This window comes from Amblyomma maculatum, chromosome 4, assembly GCF_055883805.1.
Source record: "Amblyomma maculatum isolate TAMU_Amacu chromosome 4, ASM5588380v1, whole genome shotgun sequence".
Classification (NCBI taxonomy): Eukaryota; Metazoa; Arthropoda; class Arachnida; order Ixodida; family Ixodidae; genus Amblyomma; species Amblyomma maculatum.
The window spans coordinates 10,129,959-10,141,751 of NC_139347.1; the positions used below are offsets into that span (position 1 = coordinate 10,129,959).

Genomic DNA, 11,793 nt, shown 5'->3' on the forward strand with positions numbered 1-11,793 from the left:
ATGATACAAGCATGACCGAGATGTCCTGACTGGAGAGTTATAGCGGTTACAGCTTAGCACGATCCGCTTCTTCAACGCACACACCTGCCACGTTGGATCACGCTAGCCCGTGCGCATGGGCGGCGCATGAACTTTGATCACAGTATCAGATCGCACTATGCTATAACTCTTTATACAGTAGAATACCACTAGAACGAACGTCACTTAAACGAAGTAGTATTCAGTTGTACGAACTTTGTTAAAACCCCCCACCAAAGCTCTATTGAACACTATGCAAACGCCTTTCATTTTAACGAACTTCAGTTATTGCTCAGTTCAGTTCTACGAACAATTTCTGCGGCGCCATCCTGTACCTTCAACGTCATAATGAGCACTTAAAAAAGCACAACCCGCACTCTTTGTTGCATATTTTTATCCTGAGAACCACTCTTCATTATCGCGTAAAGAAAACTGGCTGTTATTTAGCTTTAAAGTGAATTGGCTGTCTGAACTAGCTTATAACCAGTTGAATCCATAGCTGTCTTTGCACGCTTAATTAGCTGTACAGTTGTAGCCAGTCAAAGCCAGATCTTCAGCCCTACTAGGCCTTTTAGCTGCAAGAATTGCAAACGTGTGCATTTTGGTTAACCATGGTCTGCTTGGAGAAAATGACAGCCTTTTCTCCTGAGCAGGCCGTTGTGATGGGAAAGGTTCTTGGGAGCTTGCACACAGTGATTGAGTTCATGACCACTGCAGTCCTTTCAAAAGTACTGCAAAAGGTTACGCATTCTTCACTTGCAAATGAGCTCAGATAAGATTTGTACAACCTACGTTTCTTGGAGCTAATGGAAACAATCTTCCACACATTTATTTCAGTTCAACGAACTTTCATTTAAACAAACTTTTTCCTAAGGTCCCTTGAACTTCGTTCAAGTAAAGCTTCACTGTAGTAGACATATTGTTACGGGGGAAATGGTCTCAAATAGTTGCTCCGATGTGCCAGTGATCAGTTCTGCCATCGGACAACAATAAGTCCGCCTTGTGCGGCAAAAGCCCATTATGTGGCCTTTTTTTCTGTCAGCCCGGCCTTTGCAGGCCATTAGTTGTTTGAAACTTTAAGCCCTCAAAGGAGCACAGCAGGGTAAGCAGAGCCTCTTTCAAACGCACACCCCTGAAAGAGCCAGACGCCGGGCCGGGGGACGCTTGTACCCAATTGTACCGGTAGTTGTCCGGCAGCGGGTTTCGAACTGACCACCTCCCGCAGCCGAGACGGGCGCCCAAACCACTCGGCCACGACCCCACACCTCCACCAAGTTGTTACAGGGGAAATGGGTTTAATATTTACAGAGTATTCGGGGATTCATGTAAGCTACGTACAGTCTCAAGCAGTCTCAGCAAATCTTGTCCCCAAGCGAGTCTATGCGCCACCACTTCGTTCTCCTTTTTTACAAGGGCAATCGTCCCTCTTGCACATGCATAACACAGCGCGCCGCAGCGTAATTGACATAATAATATAAACGAAACATGGGGAGCAGTGAAGTTGATGGTTTGTAAAGCTGATTTTTCACAGAAAACTGGGTTTTCCTCTTCTCTTTTTTTTTTCAAGTTTACAGATTTTTCGGACTGTTCTGTCATTCAGGCCATTTTCCAGGTCCCACTGAGTCCTGAAAAAACGGTCGGCGACTGTAGTTAATTGTGCGTAGTGCACTCTTTGTCCTGTTATAGTACAGATTAATCTTCATTTCTTTTTTCTGTCATTCACAGCACACTAATGATTTAGTATGGCCTTTTGTTGAACTGGCTTGTTAATGATTGAACCAAACCAAAACATGAAATGACCGTTTAGTGGCCTTGGGTTGGCTTGTCCAGTTTACGTGTACCAGGAGCTATCAGCTTGGTTGGCATATTGAGGCATGCTTATTCATACCATAATGCTGCTCAGAGCCTGGGCATTTGTCTCACAAGAGAATGTGCTTTGGGAAATATTTGTCAGCATTGACAAGGGATGTGTCCCTTTATGTGATCATAGTGTAGATCCTTGACTACCTCCTGTGCACCTGGCGCTCGTTCTCGACGGAGAGGAAGACTGAGCAGGCAGTAGGGTTTATAGACGGTGACCTCATTGAGAGCTTCCTCGATCTCAGCAGGGACAAGATGCAGGAGGTTGTTCAGGGAATTCAGGTCAGTGTGCCACGTTTCATATAGCTGCAGTGGCAAAAAAAGTTTCCTTGCATCTGGAATGGTGGCTTCAGCTGTCCATTTGCTTGTAACTTAAACCAAACTCAGTTTGCTAGCAGCTTTGTTCAGACGTACACAGGTTCGGACAGGCAAAGTATTGAGAATGCAGATCTTGAAAGTATGTGCATGGCAATGTCTTGGAAAAACTTCTTCCGGTCAGGAGAACAAATTAAAGGTGTGCAAAGTGTTTGTCACAAGGGCCTTGTAAACCCTCAAGCATGCAAATGCATAGATGAAATTCAAGTACATTTCTAGTATGTGGAAAATCAGCTCTTTCTTGATGTTAAACATTAAATGTGCCATAGCATGGAGCACCATAAACATTTGTCTACTCAGAGTTTTATGAGGGTTTCATTTGAAGGTTTCAATGAGATGAAATGCAAGGCACCTACTTGTTTTGAGATGCCAGTGCGCGTTAAAGAACCCCAAGTGGTCGGAAGTTATTTGGGATCGTCCACTACAGCACCCCTCACCTCATAGCTTATCTCGCTTTTGTATGTATGGTAGCCCTTACATGATGTCGTCATATCATACTACTTATAAGTTAACGTGGGAGTGTTTTTACATCCATGTTGTAGAAAAATGTCTGTTGGTGTCAGCATTGATGGCGACCTTTTGAAGCTTTGCAGTTTCAAAAGAATTTACCTATAGCATGCTGCCTCTCATCACGAGCATGCAGCATGGTAGTGATTGAACCCCCATATTGCAAATTAGGAACATGCCTTTGGCAGTGGTGGCTGCCATGTTATATGGCAGGGCGGTGATTTTTCAAAGGCGCACTGCTGTGCTGGCACTCATTTGAAGGTGTGAGATGTGCGTGGAGGGGTACCTCCCTGTGTTGGAAGCAGTTGTAGTTGTGTGTGAGAGTTACATCTGCTAATAAAGACCGCCACACTAATTGAAAAGCTATAGTAAATGATTCACAAATGGCCATCGATACCGCCATCATTTCTTTACATTGGCAATGACATAATCTATCGACCCGAGCAGAGAGAAAAATTAGGTGCTGACAGATTGAAAGCTCCTTAACGCCATCTATTGGACATGGAGAAGAGCACAGCTTGCGGACTGCCACGGGAGGTGACCGACACAAAGAGCACACTCAGTTCAGTTCAGGCGTTCAGTTGTGTCAGACTCTTCGTGACCCTATGGACCATGTCACGCCACGCTTTCCGGTCTCTCACTATCTTCTTAACATCACATAGCTTCATCTGCACACTGCAAAGAGCACACTGGCACACTGCAAAATGCATCATGACGCTTTATCGGCATAATTTGCAATGAACGACTTTGATCCAGGCCAGGCAGGCTTGAGTAAGGCAGCCAGCATTCCTCAAAACCGATCGTCTGTACACCTGCCCGTCACATGATGATGCAGTAGTACCTGTGTGTGTGTGTGTGTGTGTGTGTGTGTGTGTGTGTGTGTGTGTGTGTGTGTGTGCGTGCGTGCGTGCGTGCGTGCGTGCGTGCGTGCGTGCGTGCGTGTGTGTGTGTGTGTGCGCGTTGCGCGTGTGCGTGCGTGCGTGTGTGAGAGAGAGAGAGAACAGGATGTCACACAACTTTCCCGATTATCTATTTTATTCTAACAGTTTCGGAGGGTGGACAGTCCTTCAGGGTAGAATGAAGAATTCTCAATTATTGAATTCAACTCTGGCCCATTAGTCACAAGCAAACCATGTCGATATATATATATATTATATTGTCCACTAATGCATTGACTGTAGTACGACAATATATATATATAGTATATGGATGTGTTCAGAAAAGAACGGTAATCGAGGTCCCATGACCTTGTTTTGTTTTCAATGAAATCTATATGTGGTGGGCAAATGTCTTGACTCAAAGAAATGGGCTTTAGTTTTGCAAGATACGGTGGAGCTTTCTCGGAAAAAATTTGTGTATTACTACAGGTGGAAAACGCTGTTTTTGCCATTTCAAAAGGTTGAAAGTTTACAGACCTGCTGCTAGTGTACTAAAATTTTGTCGTCAATTCTTTTTTACCCACTAAATCTATGCTACTTTTACTTTTATGAGAGTTATTAAAAATATGTTTTGTTTTTGTGTTTGAATTAGTAAATTGGCCAAAATTCAAAATTACCAAAAAAATGGACAACTTTGACTCAAATTTAAAAAACTACTGCATCTTTGATATTTATTGAATTCTCCTAAAAGCAATCCTAAGTATTTTATAAACATCAGGTACTAAGAGGTATTGCACGATGTAAACTAAAGGTATAAAAATAAATATACAACTGAATGCATGTTGTCATTCTGTAGAAGTGCTTATGTCTTCTCCCTAAGGCGTAAGGCGCCAGAAGTTTTAGTATTTGCTGAATTTAGTTACAGTTTAACTTATGCAATATCCAAAGCCTTCTCAATGCTAGTAAAGTCATTTTCTGCTTGTTGGCAGTGCTAATGATTGCTTAAAGTGGAATAAATTCACTATTTCTGGCAATTTCATGGGGGAATACAAGTGAAGATTGAACTCTTTCTCTATCCTGTCTTCTTCTTCTTTTTTTTTTTTTTTTTTTTTTCGAAGTGTTGTGCTCTCAGTCCAGTTCTTAGTTATATTAGTATTTCCTTTCTCTTTTATAAGAAAAAATTCTCTATTCTTGAAGACCATTTTTTTATTGTGCACGTAATTACAATCATAAGCAAAACACTTTGCAACATTAGAGTTTAGGTGGGATTTTATATTTCTTTATAGCAGCAGCACGAATGAGCCGAGATGATGAGCATTCTTGTCAACTTGGCTATGTAGCCCAGAAAAATGGCGAGCCAACACTGAGCGAAACCACCTATTACATGCACGTACAGGGCCGTCCACTTCTAGCTATAACACAGACACTGCTTTCAAATCAACATTACGAACGAAACAGCCACATATCGATGCAAATCGATGCACGCACACAGGGACCCGGATGTGCTGCTTCACATGGCCTGCCACTTAGCTTTATTGTGTGGCCGGTTCGAACGCAACAGCGCTTTGAAGGCGGTGAGCGTGTTACAGCTAGAAGTGGACGAGGCTGTACATCTTTTTATACAAGGTGAGTGCATCAGAAGGCATTTTGCAGTCCTATCGCACTGCAGTCACTAATGCCACAGATACTAGTTTTTGTTTGTGCCTTCAAGAAACAGCAATTCTTTCCTTGAAAGAGATACAGAAGGCATGCTCACACATTTGCTTTCTAGGCTCTTTATCTGTCTTGCCTCCATGATCTCTTTTATTAGATGTGTCCTGTTTTTGTTAATGGCAGTGCGATAGGATGCCTTCTGATGCACTTACTTTGTATAAAAAGATGTACATGCAATTAATAAACATTCATAAGAAAGTTGGCGCATGTGTACTCTTCTTTGTGTTGTCCATATTTCCGAGCGCAATAGTCTTCATCATGAACAACCAACTCGTGCAATCTGCCACCCACACTAAACTTTTGACGCCTACTTCTTAAGGGGAAGACATAAGCACTTCTCTAAAATGACATCATGCATTCAGTTTTATGTTTGTTTTGGATATTTTTAGCTTACACAGTGCAATGCATTTTAGTACCGGATGCTTATGAAGTAGTTAGGATTGTTTTTAGGAGAATTCGATAAATATAGAAGATGCAATAGTATTTTAAATTTGAGTCAAAATTGTCCATTTTTTTGATAATTTAGAATTTTTGGACGATTTCAAAATAATGTGGAGAAAGAACAAACAAGTCTAGAGCTTCCAATTTTTGCAGAAATATGAGAACTAGTCCTGATTAATATGGATAAGTGTTTCAGCTGCAACACTTTATTAAGTCGTGCTAGAATGTAGGGCTGAAAATTGTCAATTTTCAAAACTGGTCCTCAGTTTTATACCTATTTTTACAATTTTAAACAATATAATGCAACACTTTTTCAGGCCATAATATATCTGAGGTAATGAGGATTCTTCAGAGGGGCTTTTATATATATCTTTTTTAATTGAAATCAAAGTTGCGCTTTTCTTGATGTTTTTGAATCTTGGGCAAATTTGATGCATTGTGGAGGACACACCTAGCAGTCTAGAGCTCCAAGAAAGTTATCTGAATAGTAAACGGAAAAAGACTTAATGCTAAGAGCATGATGCATCATGCCCATATTTAAGATTTAAAATGGGCTTTTTTGTAGTTTGTTGCTTGTGGAGCAATGTTTGTGATTTTTTACTAAATCAACTGCAGCAACAAAACATGTTTTTAATAATTCTCATAAAACTAATGGTTGCATAGATTTAGTGGGCAAATAAAAAAATAGATGACAAAATTTTAGTATGCTGGCAGCAGGTCTCCAAACTTGCAACTTTTTGAAATGGCAAAAACGGCGTTTTCTACCTGTAGTAATATACTATTCTTTCTTTTTTTTTTTTTTTTTTTTTTTTTTCCCCGAGAAAACTACACCGTATCTTGAAAAACTAAAGCCCATTCCTTTGTGTGGAAACATTTGCCCACCACATATAAAAGTTTCATTGAAAGCAAAATATGGTCATGGGACCTCAATTACAGTTCTTATCGGAACACACCCATATATGTATATAGCAGACTGATGTGGTTTTGTCAAGCTGTTATCTCAAACCCTCCTAGACTGCCAGATGTTTGGAGTCATGAATTATGAACATGCTTGTGTGACTACGACTTACAAAACTCGAGAAGGGAAAAGTTAGAGGAATTTTGGCGAAGCGGTATCCACTCAGAAGATTCAATTTTTCGAAAACCACAGATGCAAGCTGGGTGATTCCAATGACTAAAATGGGTTCACGGTGGGTCGCCCCACTCGACCAAACTCGTTCGTTTCAATGGGTCATAGTACCATTTGCCACACTATTTCAATGCTACAACACAAATCAGTGCCGCTAGTATGCAAATACAGCAAAGAAAAGCTTTAGCTGCAAGCTTGTTTAATCTTTCTTTTGTACACGAGAAGCAAAATTGATATTGCTTGATCAGTGCTTGCTTGCCAAAATGCTGCAAGCATGCCTACATGTTCCATAATTATTTCACTGAATGGTAAACTTGCGCGATGGCCACTCTGTTAAGTTGAACATTTCAAGCACATTACATACTTGTGCATTCCTGCTTCGCTTGAAATTATTTCTTTATACTGCAGACATTCATTTTTGAGGCAAGTCATAGTTGGAACATGATGTAAGCTAAACGCTCCACAGTGGTTGAGCTCTCTACATACGCCGTGCTTGTTGCACATAGTGCTCAGGAATCCAGCTGGTTCTTTTGGCTGTTACTGCGCCCGTAGACAATGCAGTGGGGCGCGGATGAGTTCTTGTACTTTCATGAGCGTGACACAGATGTGTTTGAGCATGTTATGTCTAATCGTTTCGTTAATATGTTGTCGTTAAGAAAGAAAAGCAAACGAATGAACTGAATTTACTGGGTAATGAAAAAGGAAGCACTTTCCAACGCGTCTGTTTAACACAAAGTTCGTTTAGCGACTGGTTGCCATTGAGTCCAACTGTCACCTTCGTCTTCCTTGTTGTCCCTGCTCCCTGCGTCCTCGCCCCGAAGACCCCTCTTTTCTCCGCACTCGAGGCTCCTGCGTTGAGCGGGACTTTCCAGGAACGTCGAGCGGTGTCCTCCTCGAAGGAGCCAGGAGGTCATAAATTAGACCACCCGAATGTCCGAAAGAGCGGGGGCGGTAGTCCGAGCATTCCCCGCGCTGACAACCGTTCTTTCACAACTTTCACAACAGAGCACTCACACATGTCACGATGCAAGAGTGTTTTGCATGGCGCAAACTGTATAAAGCTAGCGCTCTCGCATATAGGCCGCGTAGATCTCATTGATCATCTGTGAATTTTTTTTTTTTTTTTTTTTTTTTTCAGAATGTTTAAATGAACAAAAATTACGGAGACGCTTAAGCTCCGCTTTTAAGGGTATGACACAATAGTGCTAATCGCTCCCATCTGTGGCTGCACTTGTGGTTTCTCATTCACTTACATGTAGGTCTCTGCTCATTTAATTACCAATTTCTTAATTTATGCCTGTAATATTTTACACATTCTAATTAGTGTACAGTCCTAAGTTAACCGCATTATACAGATACCAGTCATAGCCGACCATTTGACATAAATATCAAGCCCCACTTTAACCAAGACAAGATAATTGCATGCAGTATAGTGCCCGACTTGACATCCAAGAGCCCTTGGAAGGTCGATTCCTATCCACTCTCCCACCTGAAACAAACAACCAGAGTTGGCAGCTGCTCCAAACTTTGTGATATAATGTGGTCCCATTATGTCGCACAAACCATCGAAGAATCAGTGCTCGGCTATGTCACGTGCCAACTGCCACCTGCCGGAGCCATGCCCATAATTATTTTCACACAATGCTGGATTTTGTGCAGAACAGAGCCTTTATTGCTGTCGCCTTAAAAACCTGCGAGGATGATTCAGATAGTGAATTGCGAATTGGATTCGGCAGATTTGCGGCCTTACATTTGAGGCCTTGGAATGTCCGTAAAGGAAGCACTGTACAGAAGGTTGAAACTGTACGTACTAATTCTTCATTGTTCAATTAGGTATGTTGGGATTTGTATTGAAAGAGAATAGTACTGTCCTCCGCAAAAGGATTGCATCCACAGCTGTAAAATTAGTATGCAGAGCTTTAACCTCGTTCTTGAGTTTGTGCAGAGTTGGCATAGGCCACTTGAGACCCATTTCAGTGAGAAAATTGTCTGGGAATGTGAGCGCTGCTTGGCTGTAAGCAGCCTTCACAAATTGGGTGTTTGTGGTTTGAAAAGAAGTGAATGGAAGGTGACGTTATCCTGAAGGGAGGAAAGCACACTCCTGCAGTGACCCCGGAAAAGTCGGCATTTGGGACTAGGCATGTAGACAGACTTGTGGTGTGTTTGTAGCACTATATTTGTGCTGCATTTTGCTAGTTTCATTTTCAAACTTTTATCTCTTTTCCTCCCCTCAGATGGATGATGGCAGTGGCATGAAGAAAGATGCCACCGTGGACGACCTCATCAAGATCATTGAAGAACTGAGTCGCATTCATTGAGAGTGGTTGTGCGTGTGTGTTTTGTTGGGTTTTCCCATGAACTGCCATCATATACAATCACTATCCAGCGAAGTTTTTTTCTGCCATCACTACTCATTGTTCTTGAAGCACACATCTGCCACCACAAGCTTATGCCTTTTTCACTTTTCCCTGACTGTTGTTGCTCTCGCCTGTTTTCTTTGAAGGATCCACTTTTATTTCAGCGCACAGTTCAATAGGTGGCTTTAGGAGACTTTGAAGTGATGGAGTTGGAATTCGTCATCTAATTTGTTCTCAAAGCAGCTGTGCACATTAGATTGCAAGTGCTCAGCATTAGTGACAACGCTTGAAAGCAAACCAGGTGTCGCTTCCAGAAGAAGCATCCACACAGGCACACTCTGCCATGTGCGCTTCGAAGAAGAAAGTATGTGGTGTCATAAAGTAAGATCGATGGTGAAGCTATGTCACAGCAATTATGTCATAAATAGCAGAGGAAAGGAACCATCATGGCCACTTTGTTTTGACATTGCCTTTATTGCATAAACCATGACTACTGCTACACTACATTTGTCCCTGTGGAATCTGGTTGTGTGTACTAGGCTCCCGTCTGCACTTCCAGTGCACTCAAAGAAAGTGAAGGCACTTAGAGCGTAAAATTTGGCAGGACCTTTGAATGTGATCGTCTGTGAACTTCCACCTGCAAAAAGTGCTACTGTGTGGACCGCCTGCAGCTGAACCTTAGATTGACATGAACTCGTCTGACACATTCATTCTTTGACACTTTAGGGCCGGCAGATTGGCACACTTAAGGTTTGATTGAACTCTGAGCATTGTGGATGTTTTGATGTCTCACTCTGCACCATCGAAATTCCAGCCTACTGTATTACCTGCATGGCTCTTTTTTTTTTTTTTTTTTTGTCTAATCATGTGATTGACACAAAAGCATGATGCTATTTGCTCGTTCTTAGCTGACATATTGTCTTTTAAATACTGTTTCTTGCACCGAAATTTGTGAGTTTTGGAATTTTACTAGACAGGAATATTGTGCATATAAGCATCTGCCTCATCACAAGATTAATTTCAATGTGTGAATTAAACTGTGTAGCGAGAAAAATATTCATAATGACTGTTATTTTTTTAATTAAATGCTATGATATTTAACTGTTCTGACACTGGTAAACAAATAAATGAGCCCCATCTTCAGAGTGTGACCTGTTTGTTGTTGTTGAGAACTGAATTCTGAACAAGGAATGAAAAGTCTCAACTGGTAATGCTGGGATATCTTGATTAGTTTTCTTTTTATATCTAGAGTCGCCCTTCGGATTAGCGGATTATTTACCTTTCAACTTATCTCTGAAAACGTACTTGGCTAATGTCAAACATAAGTAATTTCTTCAGCAAAGCCCATTGAGAGTTATTAGTGTTTATTTCGTGTTTCTGGAGGACATCCTGTCTGCACCCGTCATGTGGCATTGAAGCAAGTTGCTAGTCCAGTTAAGGATGTGACTTCACTCCTGACCTCAATCTTCCTTGCAAGCTTGCATTTTTTTGTTGTCAGTGTGATAAATTAGGTTAATTTGAACAATGTAAGTGTAATTAATGAGCACCTCATTCATTAAAAATCTTGTAAGATGCTTGTATGGCCAGCATGAAAAGTCTACTGTTCAATTTCTCAAATACATTTCTTCCAAGCACACTTCATGATACTGCCCTGAATGCCATGAACAAATTGAGCAGTATCTTTTAAATTGGCAGCATTTTGGCAGCAGTTTTTTTTTTTTTTTTTTTTAATATAATGTATGTGTTTGTTTATCCCACAGTCTTTTTTGCTTGTTTCATGTGTGTTTCTGTTTTCACATGTATTTCATGCTGTCTGAAATGAGGGTAATTTAACTGGCACCTGTTTAGCTTTGTCTTAGATGGAAATGTGTGTCAGTGATGTTGCATGGCATGTTGGTCCCATGCAGCATAAGCTGAAATAGGATTGTTTTTGAGGGCATAGTTACAAGTGCGCCTGCCATGTTCATGTGTGTGTTTGAACACTAGGCTGTAATTACCCAATTTGTAAACAAGAGCATTTGTACAGATTTTGTTTTCTTACTGTTCTTTCCCATGCTAGTGCTATATATATTTTTTTTTTTCCTTGAGCTTGCCTGAAATTGTGGAGAGTTACAAAATAAAGGTTTATATGTTGAAAGAGCGGTTTTTTTTTCCCTGTTGTTGCATTGACCCGAGTCACAAAAGCAGTAAACTAGGCTGATGTACAGTCCAGCCCGCTTATAACGAACTTGATCGTCACGCAGCATTTGTTCGTCGTATCCAAAGTTCGTAGTAAGTGGACCACCTATAATACGGGCAAAAAGAGCGAGACGAAAGTTAACTTTATTTTTGAAAAAAATCCGTGATGCATGTCTGCTTCTTCAAAGCTGATCGCATCACTGCCGTTTCTAATTTTTCCAGCGCGGTAATATGTTCATCGCCAAGGCCTCTGCTGCACACGAGTTCCTTAAGCGACGCGATGTAACCGATCGCGGTTGAAGCGTTCACAGCAACCGGCGATAGAGCAGCATCCTGC

The 11,793-nt window shown here is 41.3% G+C and overlaps 1 protein-coding gene across 1 annotated transcript in view; it reads left to right on the forward strand.

Annotated features, from left to right (window-relative positions):
• The window catches only part of pic (DNA damage-binding protein pic), a 118,236-nt gene extending 106,877 nt beyond the window's left edge, over window positions 1–11,359 (forward strand). The window contains exons 21-22 of the mRNA XM_084600723.1: window positions 2,037–2,160; window positions 9,156–11,359. Coding sequence (XP_084456849.1) covers window positions 2,037–2,160; window positions 9,156–9,239 — 208 coding nt within the window. The 3' untranslated portion in view covers window positions 9,240–11,359. The remainder of the gene's footprint in view (window positions 1–2,036; window positions 2,161–9,155) is intronic.
• Window positions 11,360–11,793: the final 434 nt, after the last annotated feature.